At 32.7% G+C, this 13,583-nt stretch overlaps 2 protein-coding genes across 2 annotated transcripts in view; both read left to right on the top strand.

Annotated features, from left to right (window-relative positions):
* The first annotated feature begins 3,544 nt into the window (after positions 1 to 3,544).
* On the top strand, positions 3,545 to 7,578 carry LOC119829363 (trypsin, alkaline C-like). Its single transcript, XM_038351833.1, has 4 exons — positions 3,545 to 3,629; positions 5,858 to 6,023; positions 6,537 to 6,792; positions 7,282 to 7,578. The coding sequence occupies exons 1-4, from the start codon at positions 3,545 to 3,547 to the stop codon at positions 7,576 to 7,578; spliced, it is 804 nt and encodes a 267-aa protein (XP_038207761.1).
* A 1,758-nt stretch (positions 7,579 to 9,336) lies between these two features.
* Positions 9,337 to 13,583, top strand: part of LOC119829362 (trypsin, alkaline C-like) — a 6,315-nt gene continuing 2,068 nt past the window's right edge. The window contains exons 1-3 of the mRNA XM_038351831.1: positions 9,337 to 9,518; positions 9,710 to 9,965; positions 10,401 to 10,693. Of these exons, the coding sequence (XP_038207759.1) occupies positions 9,337 to 9,518; positions 9,710 to 9,965; positions 10,401 to 10,693 (731 nt within the window). The remainder of the gene's footprint in view (positions 9,519 to 9,709; positions 9,966 to 10,400; positions 10,694 to 13,583) is intronic.

Here is a 13,583-nt window from a genome sequence, read left to right as displayed (position 1 = left end):
GCTTATGTTGATAATTAGACACAATCCGTATTGTGTATAGTTTCCAACGCCGTAGGGGGCCGTTTTAGCCGCAGAATACGTAGTAGTCGTATAGTCACGTTATTTAACCGGCAGGTGTTAAATTATAGTAAAATATATTAGTTATTTCAGTAGATATTTTTTGATTTTTACTGACAAATTGTTTGTACATTACAGATGCAATTCTTGCTGTGGGGCAGCCACCTCGACCGGTCGCTGCATTTGACAAAGCAGTTATCGCAGTGGGTCACCACGGCACTAGTGTTTCGACTTGTTAGAAATGTTTTGTATATATAATTGTAAATGAGTTTGGTTGTTTTGATTAAAGAGTAACGTGAAATTTTGGTAAATAAATTATTTGTTTGGCTAATGATTTCGTTGTTTTCATTTACAATTAATATCAGAGATGAACATTTTCTCAAATTAAGCAAAAGTAAAAACTTAGAAGATACTGTTCTCAATCCATTTATTGAAATTAACTATAAACTGTATAGTTACGCATGTGAATTATATTGAATATAATGTTTTGACATACCAATAGAAAATTTAATACTGTATAATAAAAAAAACAAGTACCGGGTAGCTAAATAGGTTAAAATTATTGGATCGTTTTGCTGAACAATCATATGGCACATAGCTGAAGAAAACATAAAATTCAACCGTGACATCCATCGTATGCGAGTGGTTCCCGGTCCCCGCAGGGAGTATCTGCTAAGCGGGAATCGTTCAAGGTCAATTTAATGTACCTCTAATGTTCTAATAGATATTAAGATTATGGGAATAATATGAACCGAGATAATCGCGAAAGAAAATAACTAACGACGCAGAAGTGCGATAATCCATACTATATTTTCTTCATTTTATAACACCTCATTCATACTCTTTTCTTAAAATTTGCTATCAATTCAGGATTCAGAACAATGTATTTTTAAGAATAATATTTTGTTTTCATTGACATTTAATCAATACATAAAAAGACCATGAAAAAAATTATTTCTAATTAAATTTTGAAATACAATAAAAATTGCAAATTACTACAGTACTACCAAAAAAACAGAGGTAATTATTACTTTATAATACGAAGTATTTGTAAATAAATTATAAAGTGTTCTGCGATCTTCATATTAAGCATAAGATATTTCAGATATTTATACCATATCTATTATATCGCTGCGTTTCACAAGCATGTCAGTACTTCCAAGAGGATTTGAGGGCTGTCGCCCATCTCCCAGATATGGTTTTGTAAGGGGTGAATACAGTGTTTATTATAAAAGACCACGGTGTGGTCAACCTAGACCACAGCCCTTTCTAAAAGAGAGCGCACCCTACAAGAGCGGGCCAACAAACGCACCACCCGAAAGGTAAAGACTAGATTAATATAAATTATCAATGAGTTCACTGATCGGATTAAATCTTTTTTTATCAATGTGTATGTCGCAGACAAATTATACGATTTGACCGTTTATAAACGCATTAGGCATATAAACAATTCACACCAATTCACACTTATTGAGCAGAACATCAGTGTACTTTTGTAATTTTAAATATTTTAATTAATTATATCATGTTATAAATCTATATCGTTTCAGACCATGCTGTTATGATTACCCCTGCAAAGCACATTGCTTCAATCACGGGGCCTGCACGCGCCCTAGTGGAAGATACGCTCGGACTGTGTGGTACCCTGGTGAATGCTGCCCATGTGTTCCACCCTGCCAAGCTTTCACCTGTCCTAACCCACCTTTCCATCCTTGTTGTGTTCACACGTGTAACAGATTTATCTAAAGTATCTGTCTAATGTTTACACATTTGATCGTTACCCATCAGTGTCAATTTTCCGTGATCGCCTATCTGCTTGTGAATCGTAGTGGTGTCTCAATAAATTTTGTAAACTGACAATTTTTTCTTTAATTGATTGATAGCTTGTTGAAACAAGGTCTTATTCATAAATATTGGTAGTCGTAAATGGGACACTCAAATTTAATAAACAACAATAGTGTTTTGGGATTAGATAAATTGAAAGCAATTAAATTTTATGTTTACAAACATATAAGAGGAAATTTTAATCAATGTGACACAATCGTTGAAGCAGAGGTCACAAACATGTAGGTATTGAATAAAATGCGACTCAAAAACCTACATGCGTCAACGTCTACTTGAAAAAGACTGATGAAACGTGGAGTGATGACATACTCAAGGTAGCAAGCAAAAATTGGCAGCAAGAAACCAACTATCGGGCTAAATGGCGGGCCATAAGAGAGGCTTACTTACAACAGTGGACAGACAAATGCTGAAAAGAGAAGTGTTACCAACACTGTTAGAAGAAGAGAAAAAGTGTTACCACACATGATTATTTGCAAGATTGTTGATTAAAATATATCTATACATATAATAAATAAATATCTATAGACTATAATTTATTTCGTAAACTGGAATACCTGATACAGAACCGCAAAAGACTTCCTAAACTGTAAGGGATATAAAAATTGTGTCATAACAATAATGATTACACGTGATTGAGCATTTTCTGCTAAACAGCTAAACTACTTATAACATGAATAGAAATGAACATAGCGAAAGTTCTTCAGTCTGATTTCTGTCGACTTATAATAATCGCGATCTGAAACGTGTTATGTTGGTATCACCGATATTTGCGGCAATTCGGGAAGGAAAGTACTTCTTCCTCCAGTTTGATTACGTTCATAGTTCACTCAAACGAAGTCGCGAGTATCAGCTTGTTCAAAATAAATGAAAATTCAACTTATATTTTAAAACAGCGTTGAAAAATTAATTTCTTATAACATTTGGTGTTCGATTATCATCCAATGTTTGTTATTAATATCAGTGTGGTCGTGGATTGATGTACACCGATAAAAATAAGAATGGCATGGTATAGACAATACCAAACTATTAATTCATGCTGGGTTCCGATACTTGTACCTATCAAATTTTTGTACGACGATTGAGTTCGCGATTGATCACTCGCGGTCGTTCTAAAGGAACCTCAAAAGAGATGTTGTGTTCTTAAAAATCTGTGTCGGTGTAGTTAAAGTATTAATTACTGTTGAATGTTGAATTTAACATTAACAAGACACTCGTCCCGGCTTCGCTCGGATATCAAGATGCCTGTTTTATCCCAAGGGAGCATTTAATTTTAATAAAAAGTTTACAATCACCCAAGTTAGCTCATACCCTGTCTGTATACCAAATTTCATCAAAATCCGTTGAGTAGTTTCAGCGTGTTGACGGACAATCACCCATACAAACTTTCACGTGTATAATATAAGTGTGATATAATTTTAAAATTAACATGTACTATTAAAGCAACATACAAACAAAACGAAATTGCATAAACACTATATTTTTTATATTTTACAGAATGCTAAAATCATGACCAACACGTTTTTAATAGAAAATATTTTTCCTTGATCCAGTTGGCTTATTCTTATTTATATATAGACCTGAATCGTGTTTAAATCTCATTTGGTCTTTTATCACCAGTAAAATTAAAAGTAGTTATATCACAATGAGTGGCTGTGGACCTCCTCCCTGTCCGCCGGTGTGTGTTCCATTCCCTAATTCTAACTGTGGACCTGCAGGACCCTATTTGTGTCAGAATAATATTCCTCCAACGCAAAGATGCTATCCAGTGAACCCTTGCATCAATATCTATAGCTGCCATACACAGATTATGTAACAATGAAATATAAGTGACGAAAATAAAAGAGAAAATAAATAATAGAGAAAGATTGATAATCAGTTGGAGAGAAGAGAAGAATTTTTTTTTAAGTGATTGCAACAATTCTTTAACGAAACGATTATGTAATACTGTGAAATATGTTATGTACAAATAAACAGTTATTTTAAAATGTTTTTTACTTGCATTTTTATTAGGGATAAGATGCCTATTCTATTGTCGGGACGGTTTCATCTGCAACTAATAAAACAATAATGTAACTTTTTATTTCAAGTGTTCCAGGAGCTTCCTTCTTTTTCAATCTTATTCTAGAAAAAATATTTTGTTATTAAATACGCTACAATAATTAATTACGAAACATATTGTTATCGATTGTAGATTTGAGTATGATAACACTTAGTTGATAATTTAATCATTTCCTACAGTGATATTAGCATGATATTAGGTAGACATCTATACGTTATAATTAACATAGATATTGTCATTACATTAGATATTTTCACCGGTTTTGCGTTTGAGAGCATTTTTTTATTTTCTTGGCTTTTATACCAAAAGGTATATAAGTACCAGTAATATATAGGTATCAAAGTACCTCAGATTTGTTTCCGCTAGGAGAGTTGATTATACTAGCTTTAAAAATTAAAAACCTGTAAAACAAGGCGTCTAAGTAAGACTTATCATATGGCCGCGATATGAAATACTATTTTTGGAGCATAATTTTAATAGGTAGTCCACTGATGCTGAATGTTGTTGCTGAATGTGTTCGTGGATCACTAATGTAGTAACTAGCTCTGTACCTACCATATGTATCCTAGGATATTATCGACCTATGTAGTTGTGATAAATAAAAATATGAATGAAATAAATAAATAAACTGAGAACCTGTACTACTGCTGATACTATGGCCTAAAATGTCGCTTTTCTGTTTGAGATCTTTCTTTATTTACTATATTAAGGAACAATGATGATAAAATTGTTAGGTAATATCAAAATGTTCGTGTCTTACACACCTAGTGTCACTATTATAGCGGTATGTGGGTTTTTTATTCATATAATTTCCATTTTTCGTAATATTATAGGTATCGAAAAACCAGGTCAACTTCGGAGCCATGTAAAACCGATATCCAAACTAATAAAGATAAAACAACAAAAAAACTACTGGATCGACTTTTTAACTACATTAACTAGGTACATATAATAACTATTTATGTTGATAATTTTAGGTGCTATTATTCTTTGTCCGAGGTTTAATTTTGACAAAACTTACCGATTTTGACAAAAAAAAAAAACCTGAAATTTTGACCAGTAACACCAGCACAAACGATCTCGATGGGGACTTTTGACACTTTATTTCTAATGGTAATCCCAAGATGTCCACCAAAACTTGGCTCCCTGGCAAATGCTGGAAATACGTTATTTGGCCACTATTTTGATGTCTAGATTGGCCGGACTGTTTCTTTACTATAAAGCCTTCAATAATAGTTAATTATGGAGAGAAAGTACTGCAAAAAAAAAATTTATAATTTTTGTTTCTTTAGGAAAGCAGTACTGCCGTGGCAAGATCAAACATAACTGATTAGCTTTAATGAACAAAAATGTCGTGATAAATAGCACTATCTTGTAAAAATAATAATTTCCATCCATTATTTTTTTGATGATTATATAATTATAAACCTCTATGCTAAAAAATATCTTCCTATCATGAGATTATGAATGATAATAATGTTAATGTGATTTTATTGATAAGTACAACATAGTAGGGTATATATATTAAGGTGCAATATAATTTTACAGATTTTCATAGAAAACAGCTGCAAAGGAGAAAATGAGAGTCTTTATTTTATGTGCACTTGTCGTGGCCTCTGTTGCAGGTACTTATTCTTTGTATTTAATGTGAAGTGTTTATATTTTACTTGTAATTCACAAGGACTCTGAACTACATATTTATCGATTCTTTAAAATTGAATTAGCTCATTAGCAGGAATTGCGTATATCATTAAAAAGTTACGCATCCTATTTTTCATCTACATTGTTGTATCTAAATAATTTTTGAATACTTATTGTAGTTTTGTTGTGTCTATTAATTAATAAATAAATACCGAATATCAAAACCTCATTTAACATAAATTTTATATTTTGAAGGTCTTCCTGAACAGAGGATTATTGGTGGTGTTCAAGCAAATATCGCATCTTACCCCTATGCGGCTGTTCTTTTGCGCTACAACTCCAACACCGGCACCTATGTACAACAATGTGGTGGTGCAATCATCAACAATAGATCAGTACTGACTTCAGTTAACTGCATATAGTAAGTATATATACAACGATAGTGTCCTGTTATCTACGGAAATGGAGCTGGTGGCTCGCATGAAGCGCTACCACCGTCCATGAACATTTGCTGAGGCTTAAGGTCGTTTTCAGACCTTACACGCCAATTCGTGACGAATCGTGCTCGGCTCCCACATTTCAAGTAAGTATTCCTTAATTTTAATTTAATCTCATACTTATTGGATTTATTTATTTGCGTTAATTTCCGAAGTAATCTATTATAATTCAGTCACTGCGTTTTATCAACGGAACTATTCCAAGTAGCTGCCAAGAAGAAAATTCAGCTCACTAGGATTCTTTTCGTAGATTAGGGTTTAAATGTCTGGCCTACCAATCTCTTTATTTCAGATGACTTAAGTGTAAATAAAAATGTATAATTATGACATGCCTGCTATTTACTCAATAATCTGCGTAATCTTATGCAAATTCATGCATGTAATTAGTAGCTATCCTACTGACTTTATTAATTACTAATTCTATATAAAAATTTCAGCAATGATGCTCCACGTAACTGGATCATCAGAGTAGGATCATCACTAGCAAACAGCGGCGGACAGGTTCTCAATGTCGGCAGTTTTATAATTCACCCGAATTATAGCGCCGCTGGCAGTGACAACGATGTTGCTATTTTGAGGGCTCAAAGCTTCATTAACTACGGTACAAATGTAAACCGTATTTCCATCGCTGGCAGCAACTACAACCTCAATGATAACACTGCTGTCACAGTCATGGGATGGGGTGCTATTAGAGTAAGTATATTTACAACTAACTGCGCTCCGCGGTTCCACCCGCGTAAGTCTGTATCCCGTAGGAATATCGGAATAAAAAGTTGCTTATATGTTATATCAGATTTCCAGCTATCTTCTTACCAAATTTCAGTGCAAACGATTCAGTAGTTTTTGAGTGAAAGAGTAACAAACATACACACATCATTACAAACTTTCACATTTATAATATTAGTTAGGATAGGATAGGATAGGATAATGATATGCTCAATTTAAGCAAGAATTTCTATGAAATAACTTGAAATAGATTGAGAATAGATCTAGTGTTTGAGAGTATCATTGACTAGTCGAGGCAATATTTCGATATAATTTATACAGAAAAAAATATAGCTTATTAATATTTTAACAATCTCAGCTATTGTGCATGTACTTAAAGTCTCTTCCCTCATCATCCTTATTTTTTTATCCAGTTGAGTTTGAACATTATATTTGATACGAATAAATACTTTTCAGTTCGAAGGACCCAAATCAAACCAACTGTTGAAGGCAGACCTCTTAATAATAAATCAAGAGACATGCAGACGCAACTACAACACCCTTGCTTATACAATAACTCAGAACATGCAGTGCGCAGGCAATCCTAATACTGGTGCTGACTTCTGCGAAGGTGACACCGGTAGCCCCTTGGTTCACCAAAACGTATTGGTCGGTATCGCATCCTTCCGTACACCCGTATGCGGTAGGGCCAATTACCCTGGAATATACACAAGAGTTAGCCGTTATTCGAGCTGGATCCAGAATAACGCATAATCTAATAAGCATCTTACTGTGATAATATATAATAAATGAAATGCGTTCACTATATATTTTGTTTTCTTACAATTTAGATTTAAAATCAATGATCAACATTCAGTTTAAAATTGTTAATTGAAAGTTTACTAAGTGTTTTCCTATATGATTCGATAGACCGTTAAATAATAAAATATTTAATCTAAAGATTAATTATGGATAAAAATATAAGTAGATAAACAATCAATTTTTACATTTCAGTTTTGTTATAAATAGCATAATTTTAATACAATTATCAATAAGAAAAATATATTTAAATTTGCTTAAATTATTTATGCCAACTAAGACTGATATCTAAGGAGATCAAATATCAGTATTTAAAAGACTAATATTATATTATACAGAATAATTAATTATTTTAGATAGTGGTGCCAGTGAATGAAAAACAAATATGCTACGTATATATGAAATGTTTTGTCATTTTTTTTGTTAATCTAAAGAATTAAAAAGTCAGATGGTTGCAAGCTTCGTTCTATGATAAGTTGGTCATACAAAATAGTTAAAATAAAATTTCCCAAAGCAATCAAACGAAATAAAAAAATAGAGAACTTTTTGAGGTTGGCTGAAAATGTTGATGTTGATGCTGACTGGTGGATTTTTGCAAGACTACGTGGCCTAGCCAAAAAATTTCACAATATAATTGATAATTTTATCGATATAATAATTTTAATAAAACAACAATACCCATCCAGTATTTTTTGTTGATGAGATAATAATAAACTTCAATCCTATAAAAATTATCTTCCTATCATGAGATAATAGATAATTATATAATTAATATGACTTTATTGATAACTAACTACAACACAGTATATATATAAAGGTGCAATATTACTTTAAATATTGAATAGAAAACAGTTGCAAATCAGATAATGAGAGTCTACATTTTATGTGCACTCGCCGTGGCCTCTGTTGCAGGTATTTATTTATTATATTTACTTCAAAGTTTTGATTTTTTATTTTACTGGTAATTTTAATGATACCCGCCATTGGAAATTTGTCATTATTTTGTTAAAGTTTCATTATCCAATGTTTGATCAATCACCATCAGGCGACTTGCTCCTTTGTCAGCTATCACTATAAGTTAAGCATATTTTTTTTGTTCTGATCTCTAAATAGGTACTATTTGAAGATAATATTTTTAATTATATATAATCTTATAAGTAAACATCAGTTTCTGATCGTTAGTCTCGCTAAAACTCGGGAGTGTCTGGTCTGATTTTTATAATCATGGTTTTGGTGCATTCCGAATAGTCCAGGGATGGTTTAACAGGTATGAACAATACGGAGGCGGGTAAAGCCGTGGTCGGGAGGCTAGTATTAATAAATAGATATGAAAAGATAATTTATGTTCCTTTAGTAAATCTATATAAAGTACATTACAAGGACAATCTGTACATTATTATTGTGGAAATATATTAAAAACGAGTGACCGTAAATTACCCAACTCGTCTGACTGCATTAATTTGTTGCCTTTCCTCCATTCGAACTTGCGAGCATCAAACCATGTAACGTAACAAACACAAAAATACAGTCACATAGATAGTCCTTCTTTTACGAAGTCGGTTGATAAATGAAATTCAAACCGCAGTAGCAAAATAAATATTCCTATAAATGTTTTTTTTTGTCAATACTATGATTCAGTGTAAAATATAAATGGAAAACAATGGGAAGTGGGGGAGGTGGGTTAATATTCAATATTTTACCTCATCGGCTAAAATGTTATCTTTTCAAGGTCTTCCTGAACAGAGGATAATTGATGGTGTTCAAACAGACATTTCATCATTCCCATATGCGGCTGTTCTTCTGCGCTACGACTCCAACACCGGCACCTACGTACAACAATGTGGTGGCGCAATTATTAATAATAGATCGGTGCTGACATCAATTACATGTATATAGTAAGTATAATAATTAAATTGTTATGTGCTGTAGTAAATAATGCATCATGGGATTTGTTTCTTTAGCAATTTATTTCCGGAGTTGACTAGACCTTTGGTTTGAAACACAGTATAATACTGGTACTTTAGAAAATGCAACTTATGATAGTGAGAATTGTTTATAAATAATATTTTTAAAATGAAAATTTCAGCAATGATTCTCCAGAAAACTGGATTATCAGAGTGGGATCATCGCTCGCAAATAGTGGCGGACAGGTTCTCAATGTCGATAGTTTTATAATTCATCCGGATTATGACTTCTTCAGCAATGACAATGATGTCGCTATTATGAGAACTCAAAACTTTATAAGCTACGGTCAAAATGTCAACCGTGTTCCAATCGCTGGCAGCAACTACAATCTCAGTGATAACACATTGGTCACAATTATGGGATGGGGTGCTATTAGAGTAAGTGCTTACCTAAATTATGATCATGTTCATCTATCACCGTCAGTTCAAAAATGTTATCAGTGCAGGGACAGGTCTTCTTATGAGGCACCAGGCAATATTTCAAAGTGTTGGCGAAACACGGGTTACAGGAAGTCTTGATTCTTGGACATGCCAGTTTCCTAGCGACGTTAGCCTTCATGTTTATCAGCTATACGTGTGCTGATTTTTTTATAGCTCGCCATGCCACTCCATGGTGTCGAATCCCAAACTTATCGATATATGGTCAAGATTCTAACGCTGAGACTGCATTGATCAATTGGCTGACGTTATTCTATTTCCGATTTTAATTATCGCAATGGTTATGCGAATAGCTATTCTACTCTCATTATTAAATGTTATGCCCCGATGAATTTTCACGTCGTGCTTTTTTTTATCATAATTGATACTTTTCAGTACGAAGGACCCAAATCAAACCAGCTGTTAAAGGCTGACCTACTGACAATAAATCATGAGACCTGCAGACGAAACTATAACATCATTGCTGTGCAACTAACTCAGAACATGCAGTGCGCAGGCCACATAGATGGTGGTGCTGATTTTTGTGAAGGAGACGTTGGTAATCCTTTAGTTCACCAAAACGTGCTGATCGGTATCGCGTCGTTCCGCACACCCATCTGCGGTAGACGCAATTACCCTGGAATATACACAAGAATTAACCGATATACTAGCTGGATTCAGAACAACGCGTAATATAATAATTCTAATAAAAAACTCTATTGTGACATGAATTGTAATAAGCACCGTTCGTTCATTAAATAATTATTGTGTTTAATTCAATTGAAGATTAAGAGCGGTTTCAATGGATTTAAAAGATTGTATATTTTATATAATAATTGTAAAGTATACAGCTAATAAGTAATAGATACATAATATTTTAATAATTTATCATGTTTACATGGGCACAAAATATTACGAATGTAGATAATCCAATAAGTTTTAATTTCTGATTGAATCATGTTTCGTTACTGCAATGAGTTATGTTGTAAAGCGTATAATTACAATCCTTAAAGAATTTTACTTGTAATTTTGCAATAAATGATTTCATTGGGTACCTGAGTGTTTTCATTACTTACCTTTTCTGCTATTGTGAGTATACAAATAAAATAAATTCATCTGTTGTTTCCACAAGAAAGTGCATTATCATCTACGCTGTTTCTTCTGCATTTCAATTATTTGTTGCAAATATGTGACATTCATTGTTATCTACAAAACCCCTTGGAAACAAAAATACCTGTATCGAAACGACTCTGTGTCTAATATTGGGACCCATACTAGAGGAAATCTCGGCATGGGTTCAATCCAACATAGTAGATCTTAATAGTTTTGCGTATTTAATGACAAAAAATTTGTACTGTACTGTCCCTTTGTCGTATCGCTTACCTTTCAGAACATTTTCTGACCGTCGAACTCAGCTCCGAATTCTACGAATCAAAATCTAAGGCAAGTTAATAATTTTTTTAAGAGAAAAGTAGTTATGAATAAATAATCCCTAGGTGCTTGTAATATATTCTCAGTATGTTCATCATTGAAGAACTAAATTGCACACTCACCGAACAATTTTTAATGCAACGTACATGTTTAAAATAATTGCAAACTGTATAGCGGACATTTTGATTGCGCCTATTGAAGCAATTCTTGGGAAAACCTGAGGGTCTGGTGTCGAAAACACTGTCGTGAACAATCAATGGTCTGCTACTGGTCTACACTGGTCTGGTCTACACAGGTAAGCAAGGGTACGGTGGTTGTGGTGCTCTTGGACATGTAGGACGTTGTTTGGGAAGAATTGGTGGACATTGAGGGTTACAGCAAGGCAATACTGGCTGATAGAAATATATAGGTTCAACGCATGGACAGACCTGAAAAGCAAATGAGATGTAAACTTGCATAAAATTTAAATAAAGTATTTTCATCTGGGTTACCATTAAATTGAATAAAAAAAATTAATAATCAATCAGTGTTCCTTTATTTTGATAAAGTTTATAAAAAATTAAATATCCTACTTCCTTCCTACTATTTCTTACTAATATTATACATGCGAAAGTTTGTAAGGATCTGTGTGTGTTTGTTGCTCTATCACGCAAAAATTACTGAACCGACTGCAATGAAATTTGGTACGTAGACAGCTGGACAACTAGAATAACATATAGGCAACTTTTTATCCTGATATTCCTACGGAAAACGGACTTAACGCAGCGGGCACAGATAGTAATTTATATGTGCACCAACAACGTGAAAGATTTTTCGAAAAGTATGTTGATTAATTTGTACTTAGAAAGAACAGAAGTTTGTTATACCTACTGGTGGGGGATCACAGGGTTCTAAGGAATAACCTATAATGCTGTATATACATAACGACTGATAACTGAGGAGATCAAATGTCAGTATTCCAAAAGACCTGAACTCCTGAAACTAACCAGAATTTTTCAACTCGACGTATTATTTCATGAAGAACTTCGTTATTGGCCTGCTGATGAAATAAATTACCTGGCCAAGTAGGTCGGACGCAACTGCGACTATAAAATCCGATGCTGGATTGAATAGTGGTGTCAGTGAATGAAAAACAAAATATATAATATATAATATTTTCTAATTTTTTTATTTTTAACCTAAAAAAAAATAAAAAGTCAGATGGTTGCAAGCTTAGCTCTATGATTAGTTGGTCATTCAAAAATGTAACAAAAAATTCCAAAAGCAAGTGCGCAAAGAAATTAAAAAAAATAGAGAAATTTTTGAGCTTTGCTGAAAAGCATATAAATGGTTTGGAAAAAAATACGTTGAAACTCATCAGAATTGTAAAATCGCATCTGATCTATAATCTACTTTATCCAAAATCAAAACCAATCAACTGAGTGATATTAGCACTCTTTATAATTCTTATGTTTGGAGGTACAACACTGGAATAAAATTCCTGCCAGTTGTAGATTTTTGTGGCAAGACTACGTGGCCTAGCCAAAAAATGTCGCAATATAACTGATTTTATCGTTACAATAATTTTGATAAAACAGCAATATCCATTCAGTATTTTTTTTATGATGAGATAATTATAAGCCTAAATCCTATAAAAATTATCTTCCTGTCATGAAATAATAGATAATTTTATAATTAATATGATTTTATTGATAAGTAACTACAACACAGTATATGTATATATATATAGATGCAATATCACTTTAAAGGTTGAATAGAAAACAGTTGCAAATCAGATAATGAGAGTCTACATTTTATGTGCACTCGCCGTGGCCTCTGTTGCAGGTATTTATTTATTATATATAACTTAAAGCTTAGAATTTTTAGTTTTACTGGTAATTTTAATAGTGGGTAGCAATTGGAAATTTATCATTATTATTTTTTTTTTAAGTCATTATCCAATGTCTGACCAATCACCATCAGGCGACTTGCTTCTTTGCCAACGAAAACTATAAGTTAAGCATATTTTTACTTTTCAACTCTAAATAGTTAATATTTGGAGATAAAATAAATAAATACATAATATTTTTAATTAGATCAAACATTACTAAATAGATATGAAAAGATGATTTATGTTCCTTTAATAAATCTATACAAAGTACATTACAA

Source organism: Zerene cesonia, chromosome 10 (genome assembly GCF_012273895.1).
Source record: "Zerene cesonia ecotype Mississippi chromosome 10, Zerene_cesonia_1.1, whole genome shotgun sequence".
In the NCBI taxonomy this organism is placed as follows: Eukaryota; Metazoa; Arthropoda; class Insecta; order Lepidoptera; family Pieridae; genus Zerene; species Zerene cesonia.
The sequence above is the reverse complement of the archived record's forward strand: the minus strand, read 5'-3'. Positions and strand labels throughout refer to the sequence as shown.